The 20,817-nt window shown below is 34.2% G+C and overlaps 2 protein-coding genes across 5 annotated transcripts; one reads left to right on the top strand and one right to left on the bottom strand.

The window, feature by feature from the left end:
* The first annotated feature begins 3,678 nt into the window (after positions 1-3,678).
* Positions 3,679-10,360, top strand: LOC109533888 (spidroin-1). 4 transcript variants are annotated; one of them, XM_019899399.2, is made up of 15 exons: positions 3,680-4,016; positions 7,406-7,585; positions 7,649-7,765; positions 7,998-8,078; positions 8,143-8,226; positions 8,307-8,390; positions 8,480-8,563; positions 8,950-9,033; positions 9,114-9,197; positions 9,279-9,362; positions 9,442-9,525; positions 9,589-9,672; positions 9,828-9,914; positions 9,983-10,066; positions 10,127-10,360. In XM_019899399.2, exons 1-15 carry the CDS (start codon positions 3,947-3,949, stop codon positions 10,237-10,239), a joined length of 1,404 nt encoding a protein of 467 aa, XP_019754958.2. In that variant the 5' UTR covers positions 3,680-3,946; the 3' UTR covers positions 10,240-10,360. The 4 variants fall into 4 exon arrangements, with proteins under 4 accessions (XP_019754960.2, XP_019754958.2, XP_019754959.2 ...); XM_019899398.2 differs by having other exon boundaries at positions 3,681-4,016; positions 7,391-7,585; XM_019899401.2 differs by lacking the exon at positions 9,442-9,525 and having other exon boundaries at positions 3,679-4,016; positions 7,391-7,585.
* A 2,496-nt stretch (positions 10,361-12,856) lies between these two features.
* LOC109533852 (U2 snRNP-associated SURP motif-containing protein) lies at positions 12,857-20,417 on the bottom strand. The gene is made up of 15 exons (XM_019899343.2): positions 20,156-20,417; positions 19,983-20,099; positions 19,795-19,891; positions 19,536-19,731; positions 18,221-18,377; positions 17,759-18,044; positions 17,481-17,703; positions 17,305-17,420; positions 17,132-17,246; positions 16,565-16,994; positions 16,366-16,516; positions 16,090-16,306; positions 15,722-16,003; positions 15,399-15,461; positions 12,857-13,923 (listed from the first exon to the last, which is right to left on the bottom strand). Exons 1-15 carry the CDS (start codon positions 20,171-20,173, stop codon positions 13,590-13,592), a joined length of 2,802 nt encoding a protein of 933 aa, XP_019754902.2. The 5' UTR covers positions 20,174-20,417; the 3' UTR covers positions 12,857-13,589.
* Between the last annotated feature and the right edge of the window lie 400 nt (positions 20,418-20,817).

Here is a 20,817-nt window from a genome sequence, read left to right as displayed (position 1 = left end):
ATAACTAAATTGGTTAAATATGTATCTTTTAAATACTGCAAACACCTGAACATGGTCTGAACATTCACCAGACCGTTTTGGATAATTATCCAATTTTATTTGACAATTTTGTACCCTTAATGTTTGAGTTAAGTACTTATTTTTGGATTGAGAATATTTTCCGACAGAAAATACTAGAGTTTGCAAGCGCAAAAGACGATTTAATTCCAAAAAAGATTCACAGGTGGATAAGTGACTATTATTGTAACATGTCAATTGTAAATTACTATATCATTAGTGCATTTTGAAGTTAAATAATAAGCATTTTTGCCTAAAAAATGTTCTCCATAAAAAGTAAAATACTCAGTACTAAAATATTTTATGATAAACTATTAGCAAATATGTACCACAAACAAAAACCGATTCAAAACAAAAATTCATCACTTTTCCGCTAAAAAACTGTGAATCATAGGACTACATTTATTTTACATTTTTTATTCTCAAATCTTTGCTTTGGGTATTGCTTTTGGATACTTTTCTTCATAGCTTATCTTATAATTCTCAACACAAAATGGAGAATTAAATAATATCCGACAGATACAAAAAAAGGAAAAAACCAAAAAAAGACAGCGATACATGTTGGCCATCAGGTAGACACTTTTAGGATTAATTAATCGAATTGATATTCAAATCGAGACAAAAACATCTTAAGATTTGAAGCTGAAATTAACGGTTATGAGTTTTGCACTTTGGACCTTGTTTTAGGAATTATCACTTGCCGTTTAAGAAATGTATATTGATTTCCATGAATAGTGTGAATTTATTTTTTGAAGTTTAAGTCAGTTCCGGGTAGAATTTACGAATTCTATGGTGCAAATTAGTTAGTTCGTGCGAATTTCGATTGTTAAAAACAACGATTGTTAAAAAAAAATATTTTAATGCAAGAAAACACTTTACAGGTGCTTCGTGTGTAGGAAACGTCGGTTGCGCGTTCCGCATTTTATGTAAGCAGTTGTAACAAACTTTTTGACATCCTTATTATTTTAAATTGTATTTATATTTTCCATATAAAGGTGTGTTTAATAACAATTAATTGGCAATCTTCATATAACTGATATGCATTATCTAGATAGAATTGATCTAACTTCAATATAGGTATACAACGTTCCAATATACAGGTTCTAGATATGTAAAAGTTCGTGTTAATTTTTTTATTGTATTTTAAATTTTGTCCGTCAAATATTACTGTTTTCTAAATTCCAATTTAATTTATTTGTGTTCGATATGTCTATGTTAAATTCAAATACTTGATGGAATGTTAGCCATATATCAAATGGTGATGATGAAATAAATATCCGGAACGTTGCCAGGTGCAATACCTGACGGCATATTATTTCGATCCGATTCCCAATATTAAGCAACATTCAAAATTAACGGAAAGGTCAAAAACATTTTAAAAACAGGTTCTGAGTAGTTTAGATTTAGGTAAAGGGGATTGAATTCATGATTGGCAAAATTTTTCAAACCCTTTATGTTTCAAATTTGATTTTTTCTACTCGAATTCAATTGAGATTTTTTGATGTATTTAGTGTTAAATATAATGATTTTAATTGTTTATGAATTTATCTAGTAACAAAATTATTTTTTTATATTTCAAAGGCTCTAGTTGTTCTTATTCTATTGAAATTTTCTCAGTGGTTTTCCTTAATATACGCATTTTCTAACAAGAAATTTTTGTTTACTTCCTCATGAAAGATAAAGTCTTCGAATAAATACTCTAAAATACTTTGTAGTTAGATACGTTAAAATATATCTATAAAGAATATTCTATATAAATTGCGTAAGTTATAAACATGGGTTGTGGAAAAAACATAAATGTATATATGCCTAAATATAATACAAAAGCAAAAATTCAAAATAAAATATAAACACACAGTTTTATATCCTTTTTAATAAATTAGATTCATTTGATTTTTTTAATCAGGTAAAATCTAACAAATGGGAATCCAATTAAGAAAAGTTAGGTAACAATTTCTTATATCATCAATTTATATGTGTATGGTTTTTGGCGGCACACCTGGTGACAAGTTTATAATATCATTCATATGTTAATATAAAATCATCTCCGATATCCGGTTGATTTTATCATCCTGTTTCTAGCTGACTAAACCGAAAATACTTCAACTGGTATATATTTTATAGGTGTTTAAGAACATTATTTATAATTATAGGAATAACATTAATCAATCAGGTTTACATATATGTACAGATAAACCTTGGCTGGGCCAATTTTTCGGTTCGAGCCTACTCGACCTTAAATGAGCTTAATAAGATCAAAAGAAAAGTTACCCATGATATATATGTTACAAGGTAACTTTCAACGAAGTTGAGGGAAAAACTATACCAGACGAAAGTAAAATATGTGAGCAACGTGCAGATTAAACTTGACATTGGCCGTATAATGTTAAATTGTCAGTATAAACTACTATATTTACATATAGTTCGATTTTGGTTTTTCGTTAGATGTAATAGGCGATGTGGTAATAATTTAATCAGAATTATACAGTGCGTTTACTGCAACAAGGGACAAATTTGTTGACTTTCCTGTATAATATATCCAAAAGAAGATAATAAGTGATCTTCAAACCATATTTAAAGTAATGTTAAATTTAAAATATTCATATTTCGCGTGTTAACAAAGAAATGTAGGACATTTGTTTAAAATTTTACATCAGATCATGTTTGAGTGTTCCGTTGATTCTATCCAGGAGTCCAATTGTTCCTTTGATCGCAAAAGTAAATTAATGTAATTTGAAAGAAATGGAATTTGAAGCATCAGCATTTTTCATATTCAGATTTTTATCGATATGATACTTATTGGTTTTCACACAGCTGCTGAGAGAATTTTCCAAATAACGTACGAGAATCGACATGAATTATCACCTTCTGTAAATAAAATTCTTTATTATTGGAAAGACCAATACATGAAATATGAGACGCTACCTGTTTCTACCAGGTAAACTGGTATTTCCCATTAATAAATGCTATAATATAAGATTACGGTTTTTGGCAGTTTCTTTTGAACGAGAACTTAATAGGACATTTAAAATTATTTCTTCTGATATACACATTTTTATACAAGTAGTGTTATTGTTGAATTATTGAATATTTTCTTGTTCTACAATTATTGCGGCGTCTCTCGAAGAAACGAATATTTAATTTTTAAACTACCACTTGAGTAGTGATCTTGAAATTTTTTGCCATCAACTTCGTTATCATTTGACATTAATAAATAATTAAATTTCTATTAAAAACATTTTAGGCAAAGAAAACTTACTATTCTAGTTTATTTCCTTTAATTAATTTAATTACCATATTAACTAACTGCAGTGGCTAACGATAAAAATCAATGTACGAGGGTCGTTTAATAAGTCAGTGACTTTTGAATGAGAATTTTTTTTCGGTCAAAAAACATTTTATTTCTCAACATAATCTCCTTTTAGTTCGATACACTTAATCCAGCGTCTTGCCAATTTTTTTATCCTTCTGAAATAAATAATTTCTCGAGGTCCTCAAAATATGCTTTTGTTTCAATGATGACCTCTTCAATGAGTGTTGAATTTAAAGTTACTGCTCGGGAAATTAAAAAAATCACTAAGTTATCAAACGACCCTCGTATACAGGTATCCCATAAGAAATCCCAGATAAGCTGTTAATTTAAAAAAATTCCCAAACCAACATATTATTAACGTGTAAAAATAATGGTTGTCATTTACCTTGTTGTCATCAATCAGGTTTTTGATTGTTTAATGTTTTTTCGTCATATGAGCTTAGTTGTACATTTTGGTACTTCACTACGATTTAATAGCTAAAATAAACATGCTCTTCTTTTAGTAGAGGGGATATGTACTTAACGTTTTGGTATATATTATAAGTGTTAAATGCATGTAATATTATAAGTTTAACAATGTTTCATCAAAGTGTTTGTGTTCTTTTCTGTGCTGTTTTATATGTATGCAGTGCGAGCACTTTTGAGCGTGAGTACAATCTTCTGACAAAGCTTATTACAAAAATCTAAAAATTATACTTTTAATTTGGATTTTTTATAAATAGTAATTCGTATATAGCGGAAATACATTTAGTTACTTAAAATAAAAATTAAAGTTTTAACTCCTTAATTGTTTTGAGTTCGAAAGTTTATACATAGAATGCAAGAAACATGCATATTGGCTTGCGCCTCATTATTATGCAGTGAGTTCAAATGTATTTCTACTAGGCGCTTTTCCTAAACTAACTTTTATAGTTTATGATATTTAGAACAATATATAGACATAATTATTGTTCAATCCATATCTTGAATGTTAAAAGCCATCAAAATTGGTTAGGCAGTTTTGGTAATTAGGTAATCTTTAAGGTCTCTAAGAAATATACAATAATAAGGAACGCAAACATTCAACAAAACTCACACAAAACACTTAGAATCCTTTAGCCAGACCAGAGTAAATTGTCATAATGAATTAGGCAAATCTAAGGACTCAAGTTTGCGCGGAAACATTAAAATAAATTCCACAACGATTCAACATTACTTAGTGGGCTGGAAATAGTTATCGAGGGAAATTAAAATAGCAAAATCTGCTTTCCTTTCTATATATTTCCTTGTTTTGTGGGAATGTTACAAATAAATTATGATAATAATACATTCATTCCAAGACACGAAGTTTTTTGTCAAAGCAAAGAGAAACGGATTTCTGAATGAAAAAGACTGTATACTCTAGCACAATGAAAACAGAACAAGCAACGCTACTTAGGCTGAACTGAATAAACTGATACGGTACGAGTTCAAGAAGTATAATACAGTCGATCAAGCTAACCACTTGAAAACAATTAAAACAGTATACGGAAAATCTATCCCAAGCAAAAATTTCTAATAGGATTACGAGAAAATACATTTCCTTAAATTTGAAACTAATCCAATTGATTATCCGGCTTGGACGACACCCAAGTCTCGAAAAACAGGATTAAATTCGTAATTAAGATGAACGTGAGTATGAACATACAAATAATCAATCGCCTTATGGACCTCCAAGTTCTACAGTCGGTTCAACTTAAATGTTGAATCCAAGATATTGTGCATAGTTTCAGGACATTAAATTACAGACCTGAAATTATGACTAAGTAATAAAGTAAGAAATTGCTTTACTCAACATCGCCAGGAGAGTAGAGAGGAGTAAAGTTAACCGTTGGTTATATTAAAACATAATGGGATTTTATGATTTTGCGTTTGCCCATTTAGATTAACAATTTATGCTTAAAATGTAAAAATATAAGCGCATATATGATACAGTGTGTCAATTTGAAAACTTTCCACCCTTAATATCTTTCTTGCGGTTGAAAATATGGAAAATCGGAAAGACCCGTCAATTTTATTTGTAAGGGGGACTAAATGAATATTTTTAGCCTCCTTGTCTCAACGCCTTAGGAGGGGTGTGTGTCACCCTAAGAACCTTAAATGGGAAGGGGGGTCAAGTGGCACATCGTTTTAAACGCCGTTCAATTCTCTTTACATTAGTTATTACTTTTTTGCTTATTTGTTTTTAGATTTATCTTAAGGGCCATTTATCAATAATATTTTTAACATTTTTTCAAAATTTCAGAATTTTTCAGTTTTAGCAAAGTTACTCTTTTTCTAAATACTCAAATTTTCAAAAAATCTACTTAGAAATTCTGACAGTCTTAAAGTATTTTTCGCTAAAAATTATAAAATAAATTTTACTAGCCACTCGCCACCATTTCTCTGACGACTGTTTTTGTTAAAAAAATGTGCTTTTTTAGTTTTAACTTAGTTTTTTTGGTTTGCTTTCTACTCCAAAAACGCTCTATTTTGTAGAGTTTTACTTCAAAAATACTGACGATTTGGATGTATTTTACGCGTAAAATTACAATATATACTTATAGCTTTGTAGGAATTTTACAAAAACGCAAAAAATATGCTTTTCTGATGATTTTCTTATTTTCTGACAATAATGTATATTACCAAAAATTGCAAAATTGATTTTCCTAGAAAATTCGCCGCATTCATCGATTTGCTGAGAACTTTAGAAAGCCCTTTTCAGCTTCGAATTCGGCACAAAACCCAAATATTTTTATTCAGTCTCTTACCGAAAGCAATTAATATTATCTTGAGAAAATGACCAGAGAGCAAGTCTCCAAAAAAATATTTGGAAAATTCGCCACCTTCGTCGCTCTGAAGATTTTTCAAGTTTCTTTAAAATTTCAGGTCATTCCAGTTTTAGCAAAGTTTCTATTAAGCAATTATTGCTACGCAAAAAACGTATTATTATTTTTAGTTCTACTTAAAATACTGACAATCGGCTCCTGAACAGCTTTGTAAATTTTTTTCGGGAACCTAAAATTAGCGTTTTGTACAAAACCCTAATGACTTTTTCCCAAAAATATTTTCCCGAACAGAACAAGTGAAAGTTTATAATTAATTATTCGGAAAACTCGTCACTTTTGCCGCTGTGAGTAACTTAGTTTTATATATATAGAATATTTACATTCCGGTTTCTTTACTTATAGGTTAATATTTCTAAACAAAACTCTCTCTAAACAGAACAACGCGTTTTTTCTAACGTTTTACTGTAAAATACTGGCAAACTGAGAGTATTTTATGCAAAAAAATTAAAAGATGGATTTTACAAGAAAAGTCATCGTCTTTACAGTTTGGTTTTCTTTAACGTCTTTTTTGAATACCCGTTTTACCCTTGATTTTGGGACAAAATCGGAACAAAGTTATCTTGTTTTTTTTCGACAAAATTTCCTTCCTCAAAAAATGACCAGAGAAATCAGCCTCATCGCTCTGAAATTTTTAAAGTTTCTTCAAAATTTCCGGATTTTCCCCCATTTTAGACGACATAGTTTCAAGCAATAATCAAAGTAAAAATTCCGTCATCGGTCATAACTCATTAACGAATGAATCAAAATTCATTAATTCAGAGAGCGGCAACAACTCAAAAGCGCAACTCAACACCCTCAGTCTCACCCAGGCCTACCCCAAAGAAAGAAGTCTAAGAGTGTTCAATCAGGTGATCTTGGAGGCCATTGGTCCCCTTCTGCCAATGGATCTATCCGGGAATATCTTATCAATGTTAGGAAGGGTTCGAAAATGACCGCCTTCCCATTTAAGATTCTAAGGGAGACATCTACCCGTTCTAGGGGGTTGAAACAAGGAGGCTAAAAATATTAATTTAAAGTGCCCCCTTTACAAATAAAATTGACGGGTCTTTCGGATTTTTTATATTTTCAACTGCAAGAGAGATATTAAGGGTTGGAAGTTTTCAAATTGACACCCGGTATAAGTCGAACTTAACAGTTTTCCATGTATATAAAAGAGAGATAAAAACAATTTTAGACGATCATGAACTAGGGCACGATGGGGAATTCTTGCTGGAATTAGATCCAGTTTACCATAGCCCTAGAGTCAACCGAGCTACATTACCTTTTCCGCTACTTGCTGGAGCAATATCTAACGCAAATGCCAACGTTGCAGTTGGAGGATTGACCGGTAGCTCGGTCACCAAGGCTAACGCTGGTGCTTCAGCAGAAGGTAGAACTTATTAGATGATTGGTACCGCTAATTGTGAAGCTCAAATCAAATATTTGCTTTTAGGTGGTATACTCTTCCCAGGAAAATTTGGAATTTCTGTGGGATTTGAAGGGACACGTGATAGACATCCACCACCACTACCACCACCACCTCCATTCGGTGGACCTGGAATTGGATATGGTAAGTAACAATTTTTTAAATAGACCTCAGCAATACAACCAAAGAACAACATTTTTGGTTATTAGTTGTGTGCGTTTATATTAAGTATCTTGAAGTTGCGACGGAAAACCGTTTTTAAATTTCACTCGATATCAAGGAAAACTAATCATCTGAAACTTTCAATATAAAGTGACTAAGCAAATGCAGCGGTTTGCTTAAATTTTGTACTCAGTAAACTATTTTATCTCTATAGCACAATCTAATGCTGGTGCTAGCGCCTCTGCAGGATCAATAGCAGGTGGAGGATATTCATTATACGGTGGGCCTTCAATAGGTAAATACTATTTTTTTCTTTGTTGTGACAACTGTGAAAGTGAAAGTGAAAATTTGCTTTTCAGCGCAAGCTAATGCTGATTCCACTGCTTCTGCTGGATCGGGAGGATTTGGAGGATATCCATTCCAAACAGGCGGATCTTCAGTTGGTAAACATATTATTTTGCCTCTATAGTAGGTACTGAATCGATGCGGGATATGTTAATGGAACATTTTTTACAATGTGTAGCACAAGCCAACGCTGATGCCACTGCTTCTGCTGGCTTGGGAGGATTTGGAGGATATACAGTCTTTCCAGGCGGATCTTCAGCAGGTAAATATTGTTGTGTTAAGTTTGGTCTCTTCGATATTGAATCGATGTAGCGTGTTTTAATGAAACTCGTATTTCTATGCGATGCGTAGCTCACGCGAACGCTGATGCCGGAGCTTCTACTGGAACAAGAGGAATTGGAGGATATCCATTCGGAGCAGATGGGTCTTCAGCAGGTAAATATATTGTTTTGTCTCTTTCATAGTGAATTGATGTGGAGTATTTTAATAAAACTCGTATTTCTATGCGATGCGTAGCTCACGCGAACGCTGATGCCGAGGCTTCTACCGGAACAAGAGGAATTGGAGGATATCCATTCGGAGCAGATGGGTCTTCAGCAGGTAAATATATTGTTTAGACCCTTTCATAGTGAATTGATGTGGAGTATTTTAATAAAACTCGTATTTCTATGCGATGCGTAGCWCACGCGAACKCTGATGCCGRGGCTTCTRCCGGAACAAGAGGAATTGGAGGATATCCATTCGGAGCAGATGGGTCTTCAGCAGGTAAATATATTGTTTTGTCCCTGTCATATAAACTCGGCTGTCTCTTGCATATTTAGCGCACGCCAACGCTGATGCCAGTGCTTCTACCGGAACACGAGGAATTGGAGGATATCCATTCGGAGCAGATGGATCTTCAGTAGGTAAATATATTGTTTTGGCTTTCTATAATCAATCGATGTAGCGTAATTTAATGAAACTCGGCATTTTATTGAATGTTTAGCGCACGCCAACGCTGATGCCAGTGCTTCTTCCCGAACAAGAGGAATTGGAGGATATCCATACCTAACAGACGGATTTTCAGCAGGTAAATATATTGTTTTGTCTCTTCTATATTCAATCTATGTGGCGAATTTTAATGAAACTCGTCTTTCGCTTGAATGGCTAGCGCACGCCAACGCAGATGCCAGGGCTTCTGCTGGATCAAGAGGAGTTGGAGAATATCCATTCGGAGCAGACGGATCTTCAGCAGGTAAATATATTGTTATGTCTCTTTTATATTGAATTGATGTGGCCTATTGTAACAACTCGTCTTTCTCTTGAATGTTCAGCACATGCCAACGCTGATGCCGGTGCTTCTACTGGAACAATAGGAATTGGAGGAAATCCATTCCTAACAGGCGGATCTTCAGCAGGTAATTATATTGTATTCACTATGTCATATTTTAATAAAACTCGCCCTTCTTTCGGATGTTTAGCACATGCCAACGCTGATGCCAGTGCTTCTGCTGGAACAAGAGGGATTGGAGGCTATCCATTCCTAACAGGCGGACCTTTCGTAGGTAAATATATATTCAATTTTATTTTTAATGAACTCTTTTACCCCTAAAGCGCAAAGTAATGCTGATGCCAGTGATTCTCCTGGGGAACTGGAGGTTTCGACATCTAATTGTTGTAGCCCATTTCAATAAAATGTATTTAATTTTTTCTATTGTAGGAGGATTGGCACAAGCCCACGCGGATGCAATCTCAAGAGTAGCGAGAGCAATTCCATTGCTAACGGACGGACCTGTACTTGGCGCAGGTACATATATTATTTTCTCTATATTGAATCAATGTGGCATAATTTAATGATTTTTTGTGTATGTTTAGTGCAAGCTCTCGCCAGTGCCACTGCTTCTGCGGAATCAGGAGGTATTAGAGGGCCATTTCTACTAGGCGGACCAGCACTTGGAGGTAAATACATTTAAAAAATGTCCTTTAACTGTCAACTAATAAAATGATGTCCTCTTCCAGGTGGTGTTGGTGGAAGTCAAGCTGATGCACGTGCTCAAAGCCATAGCTTCAGTGGACTTGGTTTTTCTGCATCATCAGCTTCAGCAAGTAGTTCAAGTAGATCGCAAGGCTAGGAAGATCATGCAGGCAGCTTTGGTTACGGCAATGCTACTGTTGCTACTTAGACTGCATTTATTTAGATATTATATATGTGGATGAGGTGGTGCCAATGAAATATATTTTTTTAATTTTGTATTCAATGTGCTTCTGTCGTCTTTAAAGTAACTGTGTGTTGCAACAATACAACGCCGTACTCAAATACATAAATGTTGAAATTAATTCGTTCCCATTTATACCGGCAGAAAGATTCTTCGTTTGCAAACTGTTAAACCTAAAAACTTAAAGTTCCAAAGAGTATGAGACTGTCGTAAATCCGAGCTGAAGTGTTGCTGTACTTCACATTATTTATACAGTGACTCGATATTACTACTTGTATGTAGTATGTTGTACTAGAGATGAGCTAAAATGTGATTTAAAAATAACCGTTATAACTGTGAATGTGATTTCCGTTTTCGCAATATAATTAATAGCGTCATAAGGTGATGGGCAATTGTGCGTCACTTGCAGAAACAATTTTAAAACATTCGCATATTTTTTAAATAAATAACCTTATTTAAAGTACAAATGATTTTAAGAACACTAAAAAATATCAGCCTCTGCTACTAGCAACTGGCTACACAGTTTTAAACGCATGTACTCTAAAAGTTCTAAAAACATTCTACAAAAAAATTAATATAGGAACAAAAAACTATTGTTTTACCCTGAACGAATAGCGTATGTACCTCTTAACTATTCGTGAACAAGCTATATTTGATCTGAAAATAAACTTTATTTAAGTGAAAATAGGTACAAAAATATTACTTCGCTACTCTTCGCGAACATTTTCAGAATTTATTCATATTGTGGGATGTTGCATTCCATGTGGCGTTTCAAATTCAACGTACTTGTTTTATAAGTAAAGAAATTCCACGAGAAATTAATTTTCCGTTGCTTAGCACAATACGTAATAAACAAATTCAATTCGAAAAAATGAACAAAACAGAAACACTAAGAGTATTTCCAGAAAATTATTTAAAAAATACACAAACATGTTACCGATACAAAATCAAAATACGGCTAATGAATATTGAATGGTGCATCCTGAAATACGATTCCCAAAAATATCAATGAAACCCAGGCTTAAGCAAACTGGTGAATGCAAGCTTTCATTGACGAACAAAATAATTTTATTGGGTTCGTTCTTTCGCCGGGCCACATGTGCGACATATGATCAGTACACACAACTCGCAATAGTAGCATTAGCAGTGCAAATGTAAGTCGCTCTTTAATATAACGTTTCAGCTCACACTTTATTTTTAGGTTTGTCACAGTTTGTGATTGTTATTTATTAATCGCTGTGAAAAACCCACATGTAGTGAATTATTATTGCTCAACTTTATTAATTAGTTATACAACTGACTGCCCTCTGTGAGACTTTACTACTTACTTCTGCTACCATTGTATTGCACGCATCATTTGATTGGGCGAAACGACTAGCAACTCCAGTCTGACAACTTTTTTTGTCAGTTTTTTGTTTCTGTTTGAAAACCGCATTCTGATCATCAGCTCTTAACTTAAAGAAGGCAATTTTATATGTATCAAGTTGCCATCGCGAAAAAAGCAAATCCCATAGCGGTGCCATCGAATATGCCTTAATTCTAGCGAAAATCGCAAAACGATTTTTTCATCCCCTCTCGACGTAAAGAAGAAAATGTTAAAAGCAAATGTTCCATGGCGGGAGAAAGAATTGACTGCGTTTTCCGATGTGAATTGCCTTAATTTTCGTAAAAACCGCAATGCGATTTCTTTATCCGACTTTCATTTAAAGAAGAAAACCTTAAACGCAAATTTCCCATAGAGGGAGAAAGAATTTACATCGCTTTGTAATGGAAATCGCATTAATTTTCGTGAAAACCGCATTGCGATTTCTTCATAGAATATCGATTTGAAGCAAAAAATGCCAAACGCAAATTTTCCATAGCCGGAGAAAGAGTTGACATGACTTTGCGATGGGAACTGCCTTAAAGTTAGCATTAAACGCATTAAACTACTGCATTAAAAAAAAACGCATTGCAAAGTATTGTGATGTAAAGAAGGAAAAACAGGAAGTTACCATATAGTGGGAGACAAATTGCGATTTAAAGAAGCAAATGTTAAACGCATCCAGTGGAAGACAAATTGAATCGCTATATGATTGAAATTTTCAACATTTTTCCAAAAACCGAATTGCATCGTTCTCGATTTAAAGAAGAAACTGATTGAAATTCACTTTTTTTTCAAAAACCGCATTGCAATCTAATCATCAGTTCTTGAGTTAAAAAAGAGAATTTTCGTGTGAACCGCAACGCGATTTTTTATCCGACCATTTAAATTTAAAAAAAAACGTTAAACGCAAATTTTCCATAGAGGGACAAAAAAATAACTGACATCACTGTGCCATGCAAATAGCATTATTTTTCGCTAAAACCGGATTGCGATTCCTTCATCCGATCTCGATTTAAGGAAGAAAATGTTAAACGCAAAATTTCCATAACTACTACAGTTTATATGCAATTTTTTCTCATATATCAAATTGGAAGCAATTTCAGTAGAGAACGATTTTGTTCTGCCGAATGCTAGGATGCGAATTGTTGGGATTATAAAGCCTTGGTGTGTAATTCAAAATCATTTTTATTAACAAAGTGGGAACCAGATGATCTAAGATAGTTAAAAGCTAATGCTTACTTAAACCCCTATATATACAAAGCAACATTTTCTTTGTAACATTGTGAACAAATAAAATTTTAGTGGCTTTTGATGCGGTTTGTCGCAAATTAAGACAATACATCAGATGCAATTTAATACATTACTAAGTATTTCTCAATTCCCAAATTCGCTTACACGTAATGTAGAAAGTACAGCAAAAATTATATAATGCAGTAATAAAGATTCAGTATTTGTTCCTAATTAATTATTTTTTTATGCAACAAAATACCTGCAATGTGTTCTTGCTCATTAAATAAAACTAGCGATTGTGACAGTAAATGTAAAAAGAACATACAGACAAAAAACCAATGAAAACTTGATTTAGATGTAAAATGGTTAAAAATCATAATTGCATGTTCTCTAAATTACTAAAAATCATAACAGAGTACTAAAAGACAATATCCGTTGATACTGATTTTAACTGTTAGTTCAGCTTCAACGGATATTACTAATTACGATCGTTAAATTACTTCGATCGATTAAATTACGCATCACATAATTTTTTTCAAATGTTCTTTGTTAATAAGTAAGCACTAATTCTTACATAACAGAACAAACCGATTGAAAAATCTTTCAAATAATAGGTCTTAAAATCTGTTTCAAGTTGTGTTTGAAAATGTTTTCTAAATTAATTTTACAGCTAATACTTATGCTTGTGTCTGTGTTTTCTTGCATTACTACTAGTAGAGTCCGGCGAATAGTATCTCGTCCTAGATGTGCTTCTACTTCTTCTCTTCGGGGACGGTGACTTGCCTCTGCCATGTTTGGCGATTCGGACGGGAGATGGAGAATACCTATGTCGACTTGTACTATGTGGAGGGGAATATTTGCTTGTGGAACTTATAGGAGAGTTGGAATCTCGACGTCTACGAGAGGAACGAGAAGATGGAGGTGATTGACGACGGGAACGAGAGGGACTAGGGGAATTTCCCAGCCTTGAAGTTCGTTTCTTCGAAGGAGTCCGGCTTTTTGACCTATTTTGTTTTGGTAGAAAATGGTCATAATATCTTTTGTACCAAATTTATTTTTAGCGAAAAAAATCTCCGATGACAAGATAACCAGACATAATTCAATGAAATGTTAAAATTGCCTTTGATAATGGTGACACAGGTAAATTGTTCTTTTTAATTTTAAATACTGCAACTATTGGAAAATCGTCGCTTTTAATTATTAGCCAACCTTTAGAATTACCAGATAAAGCAAACTGATTTTTTTACTGAATAAAAACACCGATAAGAACAGATTCTCCACCATTGAACAACGCCAGTTGGAAATTGCGAAACAAATTTATGCCACGTGTTCAGTCCATATAAAATTCTAAATGCAAGTAAGCACTATTTGTATTTAAACATTATAAATCGAAATATATTAAGAATAATTTTTGGTTTATTATTATCTACATAACATTTTAATATGAGAAGTCGAATACCATAATGCTTTGCTAGCCAGTTTCTGCAGTACTATTTGAGTGAACTACCAGTTTACTAACGTCGCTTAAATTTTGTGATATGTTAAAGAACAAAAATCGTTCGCGATGCGGGGATTAGCCCACGGAAGAGACACAGAAGGTGCTCTGGAAGATCGTCGCGATCCATCCACAATCGAGTTTTTGATGGCAGATCACAGGAAATGTGCCACGATTTCCTTTGATCTCTTCTGAAATACCCTGACGAGGCGCGTTGCTGTCGCGGTTGTATCGCGCTTGCTTCGCGTCAGGTATAAACGCGCCAGGACAAAAAACCAATTGCACATGAATTGCGCTCTGCTCGCATTGTCGTAAGCTGCAATTTGTTTAGCTAAATAAATAAGTTTCACTCAAGGTCTTCTTTTTGAAGAGGTTCAAAAAAACACCGCTCGCAAATGTTGGTGTCTGTTCACTAACCATCTGACCAGCAGACGGTCAATTACAAACTTTATTAAAAGTTTACTTAATGAAGAAGATGCGTTTTTTTCAGTATTTTCGTAGGGCCCCTGGAAAAACCAGTCTACGATGGTTCATTGCCTTTATCTCACTCACGAAGAATTTAATTTGCACATTTACTTCGATTTTAAACGATGTATAGAATGGTAGCCGATCACCAAAAACATTCACACCAGATATTCTCGAGCTCGTCTCGCTTGCGTTGCAAACGAGCTTAGCTTGAGAAAGGGAAAGTAGAAATGGCATTATAAAACTTGAAAAATATATTCGCTGCGCTTTTGCAGTTTCATTTCGATACTTTAATCTTTTTGAATCAAGTATCGCTTTATGCAACAGAGGGTCACAAAATCTAGACTGATAATAATAAACCAAAACTGAATAACCAAACTTTCAGACACAATAGTTTGACGTTCAAAGAAAAACCGCTGCACTTGTATTTAAAATTTGGCGCATTCTTCACTTACATGTCAGAGCGAATAGAAAACGTGAGAATCTAATTGAAAAATATTACTTAATCTAGAAGGTTACCTGTGTCTCGATGTAGAACCACTTGATGAGCTGCGAGCATGTTTTTTACTTTTTCTAGAGGTACTATAAAAATCAGTAAATCATGAGCTTAATATAAATAACTACAAGAGCAAATAAAACTTATTATCTCAATTGCCATTTATAACCAGAATCAAATGTTTTGTAAAAATAGGTGAGTGAATGTCGCAGATAACCAACCATAAATGTAACAAACAGAAACGGAAAACAATAACAATCAACAAAAAGTATCACTGTGGGAACTATTTTTTCTTTGGTGAAATGCTGCATATTTCAATAGAATTTTTTTATCACAGTCTACTTACTGTTCCTTGTAGAATTCGTCATCAGATATGTCCTCTCCTATTCGTTCACTTTTCTCATAGTCCTTTTTATGTTTTTCTGATTTCGGTGTTTTGTCCCCTTTTCCGTCTTTCTTAGATTCCTTTTCAGACTTCCGCAGCAACTTTCGACGATAATGTTCCACTTGTTGTGTCACTGTCCACCCACTTTTCAATGTCCGTTGTCCGGATTCTAATTCGTCTTGATATTGAACTGCTTTCACTTCAATTTCCCTAAGCTTCAGTCGTTTTTCTTCAGACATATTTCTGAAGAACGTAACATTGATATATAGATTTATTCCGAACTGGCCAAAAAGTTTAATGTTTTATTAATAGATCATTAACTGTATTACCTAGTATCAGAATAATCGACAGATGAATCTTGGTCGTTAGCATTTGAACTACTATTTTGACTATTATCTTGACTGGCTTCCAACAAATCCCATTTACTGGTTGTCATAGCTTGTGCCTCAATTTGATCTGGATCCACAGTTTCCCACTTTGACTTAATGAAGCCAGCAGTCGCCAGGGACTTTGTATCAATTAACGAATCATCCTTTATTTCTTCCCCTAAAAATTGGTAACAATGATAGACTTAACATCTCAATTCAACAACAGTGAGTGCTCACCGTCTATATCTTCTTCGTCTTCCGGTGAACTATTGTAGTGACTCATTGCACTTTTCAAAAGAGCAGCACCATCTACGGGATCCTCGTCATCCGAGGTTTTATCAAGAGGATTTCCATCAATATCCTCTTCCTTTTCGGGAATATGCTCGATCTAAACAGTTGCTGTAGTATTCGTAAGCAGTTATTTCCATAAACTTACCTCCTCTAGTCCCAAAAATATATTATGCAGCTTGGTCATAAAGTCTGATGTATAAATTCCAGTGTCCTCCCAAGATTTCAGTACTCTCAGCACTCGTACTTTAAAGCCTTCTGCTTGAATTCTACTTTCCAGACAATCAAAAGCCAACTTGATTGCCTTGATTATTTCGATAAGTTTATTTTGGAACACCTTTCGATAATTTGACGCTTTGTTCACTTTAACTCCACAATTGTTCAAAATATCCGACACGAGGTAAAGTCGAGATATTCTCTTGGTGATTAAAGTGCTGTCATTCGAAAGTGACTCGGTTATGCATTCTCCAATTTCTTCAGCAGCTTCTGAATGATCTATGCAGTAGACCATTAATTCTCCGATCCTTTTTTTCTCGGGAGTTAAGTTACGCAGCAAATCCTCCAGCCTATCTCTTTGGCTAAATTACATGTAAACTATTGTTAGCATTGGAAGCAATTTCAGTAGAAAACTAGTTTGTATGGTGAGAACATATTACCGTGAGTGTAGACTCAGTTAAACAAATTTAATGGGAGAATGGGTACATATTTAACTTACCCCTTTGACAACGCTCCTTTAGAAGAGTCCTTCAGAATGTCATCATCTAGTACTAAATCATCTGGCATTCCCGCTGTATAAGAGTGCATTACTGGGGGTCTCCAAATTGATCCACCTGATAATAAATAATATAAAGTACAACTTAAAGCTTTACGATAGAAAAATATGCTAACCCTGAAACATGCGAAATTCTTTCGTTTTCCAGTCCTTCTGAGCGTCTCCATGCAATACCGAAAATACTTTCCATCTGTAGTAAATGTGAGCAGGACTTTGATTTTCAAATAGAAATCTGAAATGAACAAAAATATATGTGTGTGACCAGTGGACCTTAAGTTGGCAAGCAAGTTACCTAAATTGGGGATTGTGTAGCTCTCTATTCATAATCATCGCTTCGAACATCGGCCCCTCTCTGACTACAAACTCTACCATTCTATGAATGAGCATTATCAGGTTTTTATCATTAGGTATAACAACTTTGACAATAGCTCTTCTTAATATTGCTTCGAGTTCTTCATCTGATTTAGGTAATATGTCGCGATCTTCTGACGATGGTTGTGCGTTAAATGGTAGACCTAAGGATCAAAGATAATGTTAAAAGCTCTTAAGAAACGTCTGTAAAAACTGAACCTGATGGGGGAGGCGGTTGGCTAACTTCCATCAGGACTGGCGGAATATAAATGGGATGCGGAGGTATAATAACAGCTTTTCCCCAACCAAGTTTCATTTCGTATCCAAAAACATCTTTTCCATTCAAATTTCTCAAAGCCCTTTCGCCATCTTTGCGAGCCATATAGGCTACAAAACCACAGTTTCTTCCTCGAGCCTTTTCTTCATCCGATCTAGGCCACATAATTTTGATACTAGCCAAAGGTCCATATCTCCCAAATATTTCCATCAGTTGAGGTTCAGTCAGCTAAGAAAATATACATTTAAGTCTTAGCTGTTTGCCTGTTTTACATCAGAGCTTACGAATACATATGGAAAAAATGTTTCTTAGGACTCGCCGCGCCCATCGGGCAATACACACAATACTATTACTACTAGGACATTCGCGTAATAAAAATTACCACACATCCACTACAAACCTACTTTTGGATTCAAATTTCCTAAATAAATATTCGTGGTATTTGGATCGCCGTTATCAAATGATCCTATATCTCCACGCATAAACATATCCAGTTCATTTTCAATTGGAGTCTTAATATGTGCCTTATATTTATGCCTTTCTTCCCTTTCTTCTTGGATCCTAGAACGATCGAACGAGAAGAATATTTATAGATATATGATTACAACTTGAAGAATGGTCAACATTCAATAGTATTTTAAGTGTATATCGTTTGCTATAGACGAAACGGTTGTAAAAATACGATCAGATAGAGTTTCACAAAAATTGACAAATATTTGTTAACATTGCCACTAAAATTTGAACTTTGTATACTTTGCAAATCACTCGAATGTGAAACCATTTGAGTGAGTATTTTGTATCTATCTATACGGGTGCTGTTCCAACCTCATATAAATTTATGTGTTAACTATTACAGTTTACAATTACTTGTAAATTGTAAAAATGGAGACCACGTCGAAGTACATGGTCTTCAGAGCTGTATGGAAAATCGGTCGAGCTTGACGCGGCATGAGGTCTGGACGCGGTAATATGTGCGGTATGACATGATCTGTCCCAAAGAGATTCATAGATGAATGAAATTTCGTGCTACGTGGACAGGTTTACTGACGCTTCTATGCGAGCCTGAACAGTCAGTTAATTTTTCTCAAGAAACATGCTTGAGCTTAATAAAGATAACGAAATCCGCCCAGATTTTGTGGAAATTGACCCAATATTTTGATTAGAAAAATATTAAGATCTAAGTTAGTTGTCGCAAAATTGTGTCGATATTTAACAGAGACGTGTGATTAAAATAACGTTAAGCTACTTGAGTACAACTGTTCTTGAGAAACAAGTATCTTGCATGAATACGTGTTTCTTTTCTTGGATCTTTGTTGGATGTTGTATCTGTAATAATAACATATTGGAAAAATAAATCACTTTTTCAGTTTCGCTATTAATTTGCCTCCAATGTACGTACACTATTTGGCGTTAACTGTGACTGTGTGTTATTTTCCTAATGGTAAACTTGCAATCACATGAAGGAAGTAAAAGATAAACATGTGGAACTCATTCAAGGTCTAAAGAATAGTGACGAAATTATGAGCAAAATGAGCCGTTGTTCCCTCTTCCTATATTAAATAGAAGAATTTTCGGTGCTTAAAAAGAGCAAATAATACACACACAAAAGAAAATATATGAGAAATTGATGTGATGATGAGAAAAACGACAATTATTGCGTGGCTGCCAAAAGCTAGGGACAGACTATACTTTCGTGATAAATCATCTATATCTACTTACTGCTTCAATTCTTCCATGAAGGCTTCTAAATTGCTTTTCCCTCCTTTCCTCATTTTCCCTAATCTATCAGGTTTTCTATCGGAACTGAGTAACTTTGCACAGGCTTGTGCTCTTTCAGCAGACGTCATTGCTTCTTCTTTGGGTTGAATTTTTGAGGTCGGTTTATACAGTTTGCCTTTATCCTTGGTATCTTCCTCTGTAACCATGATTTTGGAGTAAATTGCCAAAAACCAGCCCCGATTGTTAAACATTCACTTACTTCTAGCACCAGCGTCATAAGTACCAGCTTTTACCCACACTTTACTACTACCATTTAACGGGGCTTCTTGAAATGTTTCCACAAATTCTTGAAATACCTGCAAAGAGGATTATATATTAATAAAGACCACATTACATAAATTGATGATAAAGCAAGGTAACCAAAAAGATAGCAATAAAGTAACATACATGAGCTGCAGCTCTTTCTTCCTCTCGTTTTCGCTGTTCTTCGAGTTCTCGTTTGGATAGGCCTCTTTTCCCCATAGTGCCAATTGAGAAAGCCTTTAGCTTTTGCTCTGGGATGCTCTGTTTACAAGATCAAGTCAATACAATGCTCGGTAAATGCCGAAATGCTCACTAACCTTTAGTTTTTCAGCCATTGTTTATAAATTATCACAACACAATCACCCGAAGAAAGCGTGATATACACCTGGCAGTCGCTATAGGGTATACACTTCTGTTGTTATCATAAAATGAATAAAAATTTTAATAGGATTTTCTGGTACATAGCAAATAGCCTGTTCCGCCAAACTATAACTAGTTACTTTTATTTTTATTATGGTGATTTCATGACAGCACAGGAATCGTTCAGTTTTAAGGTTAACAGCGGTCTTTATTAAATGAGTATCATTCAATACTCCTTTAACGTACCTGATGGACAGAGAAGAGAGGTGTATTGCCCAGTAGTTTCTGCGAAGTATGTATGTCATATAGGTTGGCTCAACTGATACCAGTCAAGAGAAAATGCGAATGTGAGATATACGTATTTATGTTTATGAATATTATTTATATCTTTGAAAAAATGTATAATGTCCAATTGCATGTCTAACAATTTTCCAAAGAAAGTTAATCCTGAGTTTGTTAGTTTTTTAACTCAAATTCACTTGATATTTAGCAATTTCATTGAGAAAATATTATTTGATCGCCCATAAAATTAACGAAAAAACTTTAGCAGACTAAATTCTGATCTCGTCGAGCGTTGTTGCCATACACGCCATAAATTCTCGAACCAGTGGTAAATTAT

The sequence above is a fragment of the Dendroctonus ponderosae genome, unplaced genomic scaffold (genome assembly GCF_020466585.1).
Source record: "Dendroctonus ponderosae isolate FM_Combo_2020 unplaced genomic scaffold, Dpon_F_20191213v2 Dpon_F_20191213_1, whole genome shotgun sequence".
Taxonomy (NCBI): domain Eukaryota; kingdom Metazoa; phylum Arthropoda; class Insecta; order Coleoptera; family Curculionidae; genus Dendroctonus; species Dendroctonus ponderosae.
This window is presented reverse-complemented; position numbering and strand designations above follow the sequence as displayed.